Raw genomic sequence first — 14,729 nt, 5'->3', positions numbered from 1 at the left:
GTTCCTTCTGTCAGAGAACTGTCAGAAATAGCGGAGCTCACTGCAGGGACACTTTTGCCGGCTGATCGGGAAATGTTCGATTCGCGCACCCGAAGTAGGCAAAATTTCGGTTTCGCCGCGAATCGAATATTTCCTGAAATTCGACTCGAATTCCGGTTCGCCTGGTTCGATTCGCTCATCTCTAGGAGCTGGTTACCACATTCAGCTGAACACTAATAGTTTCACACAGTAGTAATGATGATGCAACTGGCTGTGATAGCCAATGGACCAGTATTAATGGCCAATGGACCAATATTAATGTACATGGTGGAGTTTGGATGTAGCTGAGTGTAGGCACAAACAGAACTTATGTTTATTTGAATCTGCCCTAGGCATGATTAGAGAACATAACATAAAGTCATATTTGGGCAACATGTGGGAACACCTTTTTCTTTCTTTGAGTCAGTATATTTTTGATTTGTTGTGTGTTTGGTACAGATATCGGTACAGCATATGATTATTATAAAAACACTATTACTCAGCATATTGCTCATTACAAATGCTTGAAGGTGGAACATTTTCAGCTGCTGGAAAATAAGTTCTAGACCAACCTTTCTCAACCTTTTGAACATGGAGGAACCTTCAAAATAATTTTCATTCTCATGAAACACAATAATAAATGTTGTATCTACAGCTCACTGTATACAGATATCTAAAAACATCATTGGTGTCAGTGGTTAATTATCTGAGATGCAGACATTGCACATAGTTCTAGGAATCCCTACCACCCTCTGAAGGTACCCTAGATGAGAAAGGCTGTTCTAGGCAATAGTTACATTGCACTTGTAAATTGGGGACCCAAAGTTTATATCTGAGAGATTCTTTAGCTCTTTAAAACAGAGTGCAAGGAAAAAGTGCTAAAAACAGCCAAGGGACAGAGACTACAGCTTTCTCTTATAGCATCGAATCACATCATACAGTTGGGATTATTTGCTTATATATAACACAGAGACAGAACTCATACCCTTTATGATACCTAGTACACTTAGAGAAAACAACTCCAATAGTCAAAGCTATAGACCGTAACTTTGAATAGCAATGGTCATCTGACTCAACAGTCTATTTCTGGTAGACCTTGACAATGTAATACTGTACACAACAGAACAGATTCCAGAATTTCTTTTGGTCAGTTATGCCAGTGCTTCAACGCCATGTGAGAGGCCCCTTGGAACTGTTGTAGTCTATTTTAATTTCTGCTCTCCTATTCAGTGAAAACAAGACCCTCACTTCAGCTGAATATGTTACCCTGACCATGATAACACAAACCACAACCACTTTTCCTTTCAATAAGTAGTGTGTTCATTAACTATCACTTCATGGAAGCCTGTTTATCTTTGCCAGTGCATGTGCCAGCTGCTGCATATACCATCTACTGATTTCTCCAATATGGCTGACAAGGCCCAAAACTTGTGAACACTTAATGCTATGGATCCTCTAGCCTCACTCTATGTACTCTGTATGCAGCCCCACTGAAAAATGCTACCCTGAATTCTCCTGTACAAGTGCCTGATCCTTTCAAAATGAGTAGTTGCTACAGATAGGGGTCAGTAGTAATGCACGTTTCCCTGGTGGCCATAGTAAAGCATGGCTCCATAACACTGATAAAAATGTCACCAGAGATAGAATAAACATTTGGTTCCTTCAAAGCCCTGACCCTTACTGGTAAACTCCATTTCCTCACTAATGCAATGTTGTGGCGGTTGCACAAAGCTACACCACAAAAAAAAACAATCTTGTGCTTTAGAAATGTTCTTAGCACTTCTCTGACTTTAGGACTCAGATGCAAACAAATCAGCACTGAAATATATGATTGAATAGTAATAAAAAAAAGCCAGAGGATGCCTAGTCATGTGACCTTTTAAAGTCAGGTAATCAACTTCTCTTTCAATCATGGAATATTCTCTGCTATGTTAGGCAGACAGTGCACCAGGAAACACCAAGAAGGCTCCACACTGTGGGCTACAGTTTATAAATGAGTCAAAAAAGCAGGTGAAGTATGGAGTAAACATAGTGGCTTCCAGTGAAGAGCAGATAGCAATATCTGTCATTGTGTATAAATAAGGGCAAAATCTGCCATTCTTCAGTAAATTCATGGCCCAGATAGTGGTGAAATTGGTTATTCTGACTTATAACCTACTTCCAAAGCTTGGTACCAGTTTTCAATTCAGGAACATTTCATATTTAGGTAATCTGAAACATTTAAGCACCCCTCAAAAGGTCTCTCTAGTATCTATTTGGTCTAAACCTGTTACTGGCTTGCCAGCTATGCATTGAAACTATATATGAAACCCAAAAACAAAAAATGTATTATATCGCAGTTTGCCAACCCTTAGCTGTGGTGGCTGAATTTGTTTTGTTTTTAGACTTTCTTTCCTTTCACCTGGTGATCCATCCAGTGACATACTTCCTGACTTAGGGTGTCTCTATTCTTTAGAGAGGAGCAACTGAGAACTCTACAACAGCAACCAGTGGTGTTGCATTTACAGGGTTAAAACAGGTGATATGTTGCCTCCCTTGAAACCCCTCTCAAAAGCAACCCTATGAAAATCACTTATCGGAGAAGTGGCAAAGGCTGCCACTAGTGGAAACATAGGGGTTTATTTACTAAAACTGGAGGGTGCAAAATCTGGTGCAGCTGTGCATGGTAGCCAATTAGCTTCTAACTTCAGCTTATTCAATTAAGCTTTCACAAAAAATCCTGCAATGCTGATTGGCTTCTATGCAGATCTGCACCAGATTCTGCACTCTCCAGTTTTAGTAAATCAACCCCATAGCCTTACATCAATAGGATAAAGGTTTTGCATAAATGTAGAAAAGCTGAATATTGTAAGTACCCCTGTCAATGTTAAATGGTTTATCTCAACCCTCTAACATTAACCCTTTCTGGACAGCTTGGTCTGTTCAAGAAAGTTGAAAAATAACAGACCTACTGGCTGGATCACAGGTGAAAATAAAGGCTAAAAGCCTAACAAAATAAACTACTGCAGCTACTGCATGTGGAGGGCTTAATACCACTTATGGTAACAACTAAATAATTTGTAAAAGTTCTTAAAGATATCTTACAGATTTCCAAGACATGGATTTAAATATATTCCCAAAGTGATGCTGGCCTTCCAAACACAACCATATGCAAGTCAGTGATGTCACCATTCTGAAAGCACTTCAAATATTCTGTGTGTGACGGTTCTTGAGCCCAGCACTTGTACTACACATAAAAGAAAAGACCTAGAACAACTCCCACATCTTTAAAAATCAGGATTAAGAGGAGATCTCTCCGGCCTTACTTCTGCAGGTTGGAATGTCACAGTATTTCCAGTACACTCCATCTTCGTGCTCGGCTATGTAACACCAGGGACTGATATCACCATCTGGGTTCCTGGCAAAACAAGAAGGCAAAAATCATAGAATTATGGGAGTAAAGAGAATATAGTATACATTGTGCTTAAGTGTAAACACTAACCTAAAAGTGGTATATTTGAAAGCATGTCATCATGGTATAAGCCTTGTGCTCTAATGCTGTGTGTCAAAGTGCTATTACTCGCTAAAACCTGTGTGATTTTAGCAATGTACCATAGGTAACCTAATAAAAACTTTAAAGTGACATGTTCCTACAAGCTCATGCACATAATTTTTAAGCTAGAAATGTTCAAACACTTGTACGCTGGTCCCAAGCCACCAGTTTACCATTGCACTTGGACCTCAAACGTTGTTCTCCCCAATAAAGCCTATTGGAACAATAGTCATATTGACCAGCAGTTCATGCAGGAGTTAACAGCATTGGTGAAGGGGTGGTGGAGATTTGTTAGTACTGCCACTAAAGCTGGCCATACATGGGTCAGTTTTTTTTCATTCAGTCAGAGAGTTGAATGAAATAAAATTACCTATTCCCCCATTCACACATGTGGATGTGGGAATTTTCTTTTCTGTATCATTGTATTCTTACAGCGGGAAGACTCCCCCACTGTCAGAATACACAGATCAGTGCTGAAGCCTATACTCAATCAGCTTGCATTGCTGACTGAGTAGAAATATACCGACAGGGCGGCTGAACAGAAGCTGATCAGTAGAATGACTTCTGTCCAACCACAGTGTCCACACATGGACCGAATGTTGGCTAGTCCCTGCTGAACTGGCTGAATTTTGATCCATAGCCAGCAAAGCACCAATCTGGCCATGCCACCAAAGCTGGGGGTTATTATTGTGGCCACTGACACGAGTGCTGGGGGTTATTTCTGCACCACTGATTTCATTGCTGGCATTATTATTGCAGCCATTGACACCAATGATGGGGGTTATAGCAGTTACAAACATGAATGCTTGGGCTAATATTGTATCCACTAACACCAGTGCTGGGGATTAATACTGCACCCACTGACACATACAAGGAGTTAGTATTTCTGGAAAAATCGTTACATGGATAGTTGGTGGTAAGTGGATGTTTCTAATGTTTTCTTTAAATCTTGTAACCACCTTCAAGAACATTTTAAATGCTATTGCATATGGGCAAGTCCTGCCTAGGATCATCTAATATGAATTACATAAACAATGGCAACACAAGGCAATTTTTCAGTTGCTGTACACTTTAGAGTGACTTGGAGCAAAGTAAATGTTTTTCCAAACATACATGTATTGAAGATCATTGCTTCTTTACACTGCTACTTTGTCATATGGATCACAAATCAACTGAAATGTCGATTAACCTGGCTATGCCGGTAGAAAAAGATAAAAACATAATTTTCCAGGATTTTATATAAAACAAATCTCACAGCTCTGCATCAAACTTGAGTCAATAATGAACAAAGCATTATTAAGTCATTGATTCTTAGAGAAATGGAGCAATTGAAGTTTTCAGCAGGTGAGTCCATAAGTGTCTTACAAAAAGAAAGAAAAGCAACACCGGTAAATGCGTCTATGGAAAAAGTATATTACTGTGTTATGGTACATGGTGGGCATGGCATGGGGGTGTATTTTGGATTGCTTTATCACATTAAAGTTACCTACATATTTTCTGTAATTATTAATGCTTAACATTTATTAAACAATAGAGCGAACTTTCTACCTTTTTGTATTTAAGACTACATTGATCAAACATATAATGGAAACAGCAGGCTGTAACCCATATGCGATTCTAGCACAAGTGATTGAGCTTTTCCGCCTTTTGAAAGTCCAACAAATATTTAATTTTCCTATTAATCCTCTTAACTAGTTTTAAATAGCTATTTAACATAAAATTCAATCTATAAAAACAGAGGCACTAAGATCAGCTGTAATTCAATAAATTGTTGGAGTGTACAAAAGGCTAAACATATTGGCTTTCATTTTTCATCATGTTTTAAATTTCACATTGTTATGATTTCATGCCTTAAAAGTATGCATAAATGTGTAAAATTTTGAAAGCAGTCAAAAACATCCTTTATCAAGAACTTTAATGGCCGCTTTGGTAATAATGGCATCTAAAATACCAGGGTCCTAAGCCCCACTTGGGCATAGGTAAAACTTGGCCTCCTCAAATAACATCACATTAGATATGCATTCCACTTACCCTTACATAGGAAGCCTATGCATGGGTAGATAAGCATTTTCCTTTCCTGGTTGTTGGCAGCCTAGTCTGAGATATATTGTGTAGACAAATACTGTATAATATTAATTTGGTTGCCAAACAAATGTGTTGTATGGAGGACAACAGAAGTGAGGGTATTAAAACTGCATACAAATACATGCATACAAATTTTAACCTTGCACAAATGCATTCCAGGCTCTCTATCCACAAATATGTCCACTGACCTTCAAAGTATTGGGAAACTCATATATGTGATGATATCAGCAAAGGTAGTCTAAAATTACCTGGTTTGGCAGATAATGAACAAGTGAAATATTGTCGTAAGAATTACTATCTTTACGAAAGTTATTAAAAGTTCACTACTCTTTTGTGGCAGTGTAAATTAGTAGTCAAAATTTGAGCATCCCCCCATCATTACCTTAAAATAGGTTTGTGTATTTTCTTCAGTACCTTTGCATCCTCTGAACAGAAGGTGGTTCCTTGAAGACAGTCAAGAGCTAGATTTCTCCCTGTTGCAACTTTATATTGATTATAATGGGTGGCCTCAATGCCCAAATTGCACAAGATGGGAATGGGCCAGTCTGCCATCAACGTTCTTTGAAAAATGTAAGGTTAGTATATTAAATCCCTGAATTTAGATGCTACTAGAAAGCTTAAAAAGACAAAGGGTTTGTGCACACACCTGAGGATGCATGTATCAGTCTGTATATGGCTTGTGCATAAAGTTGCCATATACAGCAGCATGGACAGTGCCTGCCAAAAAAACTGGCACCTCAGGGAGTTGAAGTGCTAGGAAGGAGCCTCAACTGTGAAAAATAACAGTTGTGAACAGCTAGGTTCCCTGTAAATAAGATGAATGAAAAGTAGGTATAATATCTTTAGAAATGCAGTATGTTTTAAAATTCCCTTATTGTTCTTGTAATCTTGTAGAGAGTTTTAGTCATCTCAGCTGTGTGCTGTCTAGTTCTCAAAACATATAGTGTATCATCTTAGCCATTTGATGTGTAAGTGTTCTCCAGCAGGGTGAGCTAGAGATATCATTCTGTGGATGTGTAATACCTGGTCAATCAGAGGGGGGTGCTAATGCGTGCTGGGGATGTCATTAAATATCCTAGGCACTTTCGGGCGCAAGGTCTTCCCTCCAGGCTTTTGTCCCATAAGGATGCAAGTCCAACACCCATCTAGTCTTAGGTTTTAGAGCCTAAGAATCTAGAGTGACGCAAGGCTCTCCCACAAGGTTCTCCCCTTCCAGGAGAATCCCTGAAAGATACTGGGTGCGTTGGAAAATTTTACTGTGGGCCTAGAGGAAGCAGACTGCAGTTGCCTTCCACATAGAATATAGCGAGTGACTGGCTGATTAGGGACGCACCACAAAAACTAGGGATGCACCGATACCAATATCGGTGCCAATACCGATGCCAGTATAAGTGCCAATGCCGAGTATTTTCATGAGTGCTTGTACTCGTGAAAATACTCTCGATACCTTAACTGATACTTTTATGTGCAATTTGCATTAATGGACGCAAATTGCACCACAAAGATTAGCATCCAATTCCTGTTCAAATCGCATGCGGTTTCCCCACTGCTCCTGTGTGAACCCAGGCTTGTCATAGTCCAAGTTCACATAGGAGCGTTGCGGGACACCTCCCTGCAGGCATCGCATGCTGAGTCTCAGTGGTAGGAGAGAAAGCGGTGGGGATTTCAAATGACAAGCCTGGGTTCACACAGGAGCAGTGGGGAAGCCACATGCAATTTGGACAGGAATCACATTCCTGTTCAAATCACATGCTATTCTTTGCGGTGCAATTTTTGTCTATTAACGCAAATCACACCACGAAGCATCTGTATCGGCGAGTACTTGACCGAAAGTATCGATACTTGTACTCGCCAATAAAAATACGGTATTGGTGCAGGGGCAGATTGACAACTCATGGGGCCCCCGGCCAATAGTGGATCATGGGGCCTCTGTGTCCTTGCCCAAACTCAAAAAAGCCTCTGAAAAAGGTACCAGGGGCATCTCATGGGGCCCCCTACTGACCCTGGGCCCTCGGGCAGTGCCCGAGTTTCCAAATGGTCAGTCCGCCCCTGTATTGGTGCATTCCTAACAGAAACCTTTCTATTGCTGTGCTGTCTTTAATCTATGGGCCCTTTCACATGGGGTTTCCTATCAGGTTTGGCCATCTGTTTTTTCAGGTAGACCTGATTGGAAGCTTCAAATAAGTCTATCGACAAGCTGATGTAAAAGGAGTCCCTCCAAATCTGTTTTTCCTGACTTAAACGTGATGGACTGGAGGTAGCCTGATGTAAATGGACACAAGTCTGTTTACACTCAGCCGCCCACAGAGCTATCACGGATCTGCCCCTGTCTCCTGTGGAAATGCAGACACAAACTGAAAGGCCATGGATTTAAAAAAACTTACATTCAAAATCTACTATGGAGTGGCATAATGTAATAGGACCCTCAGAGATATCAGTAGATTCTCAATTTTCAAGCAGCCACTTTGAAGTTAAAGAATATGTTACTCCAACATTTCATATAAATTCTCTGCGTATTGCTTCCTTTGTGTGAATTATCTAGTGATCTTGCCGGGTCCCTTTTCCAGCCTATTTCAAACTAATGACGCTAGGCACCAGAGCACATCAATCCCAGTGTGGTTAATTTTCTTGCTGTGCTGGGAGGATAGCCTGCTTGTCCTCTAATGAGCCGACTTGTGCTCAGCCATTCACTGGGAAGATCAGAGTGCTGCTGCTTCTCCACCCACAGCTCTCTAAGCCCCTCATGCAGCTGAGAACAGAGATTATGTGATCACTTATTAAAACAAAGGGAATATTTTTTTATATACTGTATCTATACACAAATGTTTTACCTTTCTTTTTGATTTTACATTAAATGGATTGTTTTACAAGGTAAGGGTTCACATATGCACTATATTGCCAAAAATATTGGAATGCCGGCCTTTAATGAACATTAATGGCATCCCAGTCTTAGTCCGTAGGGTTCAATATTGAGTTGGCCCACCATTTTGCAGCTATAACAGCTTCAACTCTTTTGGGAAGGCTGTCCACAAGGTTTAGGAGTGTGTCTATGGGAATGTTTGACCATTCTTCTAGAAGTGCATATGTGAGGTCATTCACTGATATCAGACGAGAAGGTCTGGATCACAGTCTTCGCTCTAATTCATCCCAAAGGTGTTCTATCAGGTTTAGGTCAGGACTCTGTGCAGGCCAGTCAAGTTCCTCCACCCCAAACTCATCATTGCCTTTGTAAACTTTGCTTTGTGCACTGGTGCACAGTCATGTTGGAACACGAAGGAGCCATCCCCAAACTGTTCCCACAAAGTTGGGAGCATGAAATTGTCCAAAATGTATTGGTATGCTGACACCTTAAGAGTTCCTTTTACTGGAACTAAGGGATCAAGCCCACCCCTTGAAAAAAAACCTCACACCATAATTCCCCCTCCACCAAACTTTACTCTTGACTTTACTCTTGGCAATGACAATGCAGTCAGGCAAAAACTGTTCTCCTGGCAACCGCCAAACCCAGACACATCCATTGGATTGTCAGAGAGAGAAGTGATCCGTCACTCCAGAGACCACGTCTCCACTGCTCTAGAGTCCAGTGGTGTAATGCTTTATGCCACTGCATCTGACGCTTTGCATTGCACTTGGTGATGTAAGGCTTGGATGCAGCTGCTCAGCCATGGAAACCCATACCATGAAGCTCTCTACACACTGCTGTTGTGCTAATCGGAAAGCCAAACAAAGTTTGGAGGTCTTTAGCTATTGACTCTGCAGACAGTTGATGACTTCTGTGCACTGTGTGTTTCAGCATGTACTGACCCCACTCTGTCATTTTATGTGGCCTACCACTTCATGGCTCAGTTGCTGTTATTCCCAGTTGCTTCCACTTTGCTACAATACCACTAACAGTTGACCCTGGAATATTTAGTAGCAAGGACATTTCATGGATGGACTTATTGCAAAGGTGGCAACCTATTACCACGCTTGAATTCACTGAGCCCCTGGGAGGATCTTTCACAATTGTCTGTAGAAGCAGTCTGCATGACTATGTGCTTGATTTTATACACCTGTAGCCATGGAGGTGATTGGCACACCTGAATCTAATGATTTGGAGGGGTTTCCCAATACTTTTGACAATATAGTGTACTTTAAGGCAGCCTTTCTCAACCCTTTCCATACAGAGGAACCCTTGAAATAACTTTCTGGTGTCAGGGAACCTCTGCTAAAAATCATTATATCTACATCTCATGATACTGTAGATTAGCATGATGGTCAGTGGGAAGAATGCGCTCTATACTTGTGGTAATTAGGAAGAATGACCCCCTTACAGATAACTAGAATGATCAATGGTGTCAGTGGGAGCTTATCTGAGAGGCAGAAATTGCCCATTGCTCAACAAAACCCCTAGAAACCTCTGGAGGTACCCTTGAGTTCCTTGGAACCCTAGTTGAGAAACCCTGCTTTTAGGTGACATTCATTATTCATATTCTCCAGAAGCACTCTCCTACATACAGGGGGACCATGGAGAAGGAATGTAGCCACCCTCTAACACGAAGTAGAACCACAACATCAAAAAAAAGAAAAAAAAAAGGATTTGGAAATTTGGAGGAGAGTAAGGCTCCATGCACACTGGGCATTTTAACAACGCTGGTAACATTAGCAGTATAAAGTCACGTTAAAAACGTGAGTTTTTCAGCGGTTTTTAGCATGTTTGCATTAGTGTTTAGCAGCGTTTTGCCATGTTTTTTCAAATTTTTTTGACCAAAAAATATTTGTTTTGGTCACAAAAAGTGCAAAAAACGCTGGTTTGCTGTGATTTACATCAATTTACCGTGTTTTTCAGAATTAGAGCATTTTTACAGCTAAAAAACTCCTCTAGAAACCCACTAGCCCTGGGTTTTTTTTGCAGCCAAAAAACACCCCAGCCAAAAAATGTTACAGTCTATGTGTGCATGAACACATAGGATAACATGCTGGGGGGTTTACTGGCTATAGAAAAAAAATGTCAAAAGCCAAAAACAGCCGCTGTAAAAATGTCCAGTGTGCATGAGGACTAACAGATGATACCTTTTTTGATTTAAGAATACATCATTGAAACATTTCTTCTTTAAACCAGAGCTTGAAGTCACCCAGAACGATGGAAAGACATGCAAAAGACCAAGGACTGTTTTAAGCAGAAACTATTCTTCATGTACTTGTGCCGTGCCATGAAATCTACCAAAAATCTACCTCCAATCAAGTGACCGGTGCCGTCATTCTTAATATTCAGAGATGTGTAATATCACTTATTATTCTTAGCACTTTTTGTGCATTTTTGGACTTTTTTTATACTTTATTTACACAGAAAGAAAAAATCATATTTTTTTCTTTTTCTATGCTTCCTTTTCTAGCTGTCTTGGATAATGCTAACAATATGGCCAGTGGGTGATACAAGAATATGTGCTGTATGTGCGGATTTGTGAGCTACAGAATGTTAAGTTTGGGTGTGCATCATATGGGTGATTATCAAATGCATTGAAGATTCTATGAAAACAAAAGGTGTGAAGTATTAACTAACTACCTTTCATACTTCACATATCTTAGTGACGCAACAGCAGAGCTCACTTTTCTTCTGCTCGAAGGTCTGCAGGCTGTCTCTTCACCCTCATATGTACAGAATTCCTGGGGTGTGGTAAGGGCCAACAAACTCACAAAACAAAGAGCCACAGATAAAAGAGATGTATAATGATAAACGTATGATTGGCATGAGGAATATGCAGCTTTTGATGTATTGGTATATCAAAAGCAGACATTTTTGTTGTTCTGCCAGCTATGCTAAATTTAAGGAGATTTTTTTTGATTCAAGTAGAATGATTTGATTCAGCCCTCCATACCCCATGCTCTGTATGTGAAAGCAGTGTATGTCAGATACAGCTTCTATAATTGCATGGAAATGTCTAGTATTTTGTGGACCAAAATAAAAAGACTTTAATATGACACCATTAGAAGCTAACTCCTGCATAATTCTATGTTTAATGAAAATTTGTATTGAGACAAATATAGGGCTGGACACTGCTGACCTGCTTATAAGAGTACTAGTCTCCTGGCTTTTGCCTGGCTTTAAGAGCCCTTGTACAATGATCTATTCCAGTAACACACTTTAGCATGTGGTGGTGTCATTCATTGTGAATGGCACCCTAGTGCACTAACGCAATGCACCAACAATGCAAACGCGTTGAGACAAACCACAAGCTACTGTGTGCTGCATTGGACACAACACTGCATGTCTTTTTTTGTCCATTCTGGTACATTAGCGACCCATTCATTTAAATAGGCGGCAACAACACACGTTAATGTGGGGAAAAACATGCGTAAATGTGAAGCATCAGAATAGCAAAACAAGAATGATCCCTAATAGTTTTTGAATCATTGATCCAGGCAGCTAGGCAACTAGCATTGTGTAGAAGTCAGCAATACTTTTAGTATAGGCTTCCTTTAACCCATAACTGCCCCTCTCAGCACCCCTTTAGCTGCAGGGTGTGGGACTTTCCGTTCCCATAATCATTATGATTGGATATCACAGTGGTCACATGATCGGGAGTCCATCACACCATTTCCCAATCATAATCACAGACTGGGAGCTGTCTGTGACAGCTTAATAACTGTGCTAGGAGCACACAGTGAGAACGTTCTTAGCACAGAAATCTCAGCCGTCATCAAGAATATGTGTGGTGTGTGGACATTAAAGCCCATCCTCCTTGCCACTGCATGGTGGGCAAGAGGTTAAATAAAATTTTTGTCAGACGGACTAACAAATGACACAAATGTTCTCTATATTATTACTTTTTAACTCTGTGCTGTTACTAAATGAAAATCAACAATTTTTACATTTTTAATCATAACCACTATAGTGCATTATTTATAAGTATTCTGTATAATTACAATTGAGCTCAAAAGTTTGCATACCCTGGCAGAAATCGCGATGTTTTGGCATAGCTATTGAAAATATGACTGATCATGCCAAAAACTGTGGCCAAAGTGACAGCTGAGGCCATCCTACCATATCCCGTTCTCTAACTCCTGGGGTTCGGTTTGAGTGGCGTCCATCCTCATCCATGCCAAAAACTGTCTTTTATTTAAGGATAGTGATCATATGAAGCCATTTATTATCACACAGTTGTTTGGCTCCTTTTTAAATAATAATGATAACAGAAATCACTCAAATGGCCTTAATCAAAATTTTATATAACCTGGAATGTTTGGACTTCATACAGACACACAATGTAACACCTACGGGTCAAAATAGAATTGAATGTTAATTTCCCACATCTGTGGCTTTTTAAATTGCAATTTGTGTCTGTTTATAAATAGTCAATGAGTTTGTTAGCTCTCACGTGGATGCACTGAGCAGGATAGATACTGAGCCACGGGGAGCAGAAAACAACTGTCAAAAGACCTGCGTAACAAGAAAATAGAACTTTTTAGAAGATGGAAAAGCATATAAAAAGATATCCAAAGCCTTGAATATGCCAGTCAGTACTGTTCAATCACTTTTTAAGAAGTGAAAAATTCAGGGATCTCTTGATACCAAACCAAGGTCAGGTAGACTTGGAATACAAAGAAAAACCCATAGGTAACCTCAGGAGAAATACAGGCTGCTCTGAAAAAAGAGGGTGTGGTTGTTTCAAAGAGCACAATATGATGATACTTGAACAAAAATGAGCTGTATGGTCGAGATGCCAGAAAGAAGCCTTTACTGCACCAATGCCACAAAAAAGTCCAGTTGCAATATGCATGACAACACCTTGACATGCTTCACATCTTCTGGCATACTGTAATCTGGAGTGATGAGACCAAAATAGAGTTTTATAGTCACAGCCATAAGTGCTATGTTTGGAGAGGGGTCAACAAGGCCTATAGTGTCAGGAATACCATCCCCACTGTGAAGAATGGCGGTGGCTCACTGATGTTTTTGGGGTTGTGAGCTCTAAAGGCAAAGGGAATCTTTTGTGATAACAGATGGCGACAGGAATGCAACTTGTTATCAGAAAATACTGGCAGACAGTTTGCATTCTTCTACACAAAAGCTGCGTTTGACCCTCCAGTGCTTACAGCAGAAAAAGGTGAAGGTTCTGGAGTGGCCATCACAGTCTCCTGACCTTAATATCATCAATATATATCTGGGGAGATCTCAGAAGTGTGGTTCATGCAAGATGACCAATGGCTTTGCAAGACCCGGAGGCATTTTGCCAAGATGAATGAGCAGCTATACCACCTGCAAGAATTCGGGGTCTTATAGACAACTATAACAAAGGACTGAATGCTATCATTGATGCTAAAGGGAGAAATACACAGTATGAAGAACTAAGGGTATGCAGACATTCTAACGGGTCATTTCATTTATTTGCTTTTTGCCATGTTTTGTTTTATGATTGTGTCATTCTGTTATGACCTATAGTTGAAAATGAACCCCATAGGAAATAAAAGTGCCTGCTCACTTATGTTTTCTTTAACCGCCTCCCACCCATCATATAGTTATATGACGGACGCAAAGTGGTTCTCTCGTTCTGGGTGGACGTCATATGACGTCCTCCCATTCTAATCACGCATGCGCGGCTCCCAGAGCGCACAGCGCAGCGATCGGCAGTGCGCTGTGTCCCTCGGAAACAGCGGATCAACGATCCATGGAAAGAGCCAAAGATGTCGACTCTGTCATGTGATCAGCTGTGTCCAATCACAGCTGATCCCATGTAAGCAGGGAAATGCCGGTTATCGGCATTTCTCTCCTCACGAGCTGTCACGCTGACAGCTCGCGAGGAGAGGAGAGACGGTAATCGGCATTCCTCGGAGGAGACATGTACACAGATCATCAGAGCACTGATGATCAGTGTGCCCTGATGATCTATGTAGCCCCAGCAGTGCCACCTGTCAGTGTCCATCAGTGCCAGCTCTCAGTGCTCATCCATGCCACCTGCCGGTGCCCATCAGTGCCACATCAGTGCCACATTTCAGTGCCCATCAATGCCACATATCAGTGCCCATCTGAGCTGCCTTTCAGTGTCACCCATCAGTGTCAGTCAGTGCCACCTATCAATGCCAGTCAGTGCCACCTATCAGTGCTGCCAATCAG

General features: G+C 40.8%; 1 protein-coding gene across 1 annotated transcript in view; it reads right to left on the bottom strand.

Annotated features, from left to right (window-relative positions):
* The window catches only part of KREMEN1 (kringle containing transmembrane protein 1), a 218,879-nt gene that overhangs the window by 107,287 nt on the left and 96,863 nt on the right, over positions 1–14,729 (bottom strand). The window contains exon 3 of the mRNA XM_089677376.1: positions 3,324–3,415. Within this exon, the coding sequence (XP_089533502.1) occupies positions 3,324–3,415 (92 nt within the window). The remainder of the gene's footprint in view (positions 1–3,323; positions 3,416–14,729) is intronic.

This window comes from Staurois parvus, unplaced genomic scaffold (genome assembly GCF_062004578.1).
Source record: "Staurois parvus isolate SC_StPar_1 unplaced genomic scaffold, SC_StPar_1.0 ptg000014l, whole genome shotgun sequence".
NCBI lineage: Eukaryota > Metazoa > Chordata > Amphibia > Anura > Ranidae > Staurois > Staurois parvus.
Note: the sequence above shows the minus strand (reverse complement) of the source record. Positions and strands in the feature narration are given on the sequence as shown.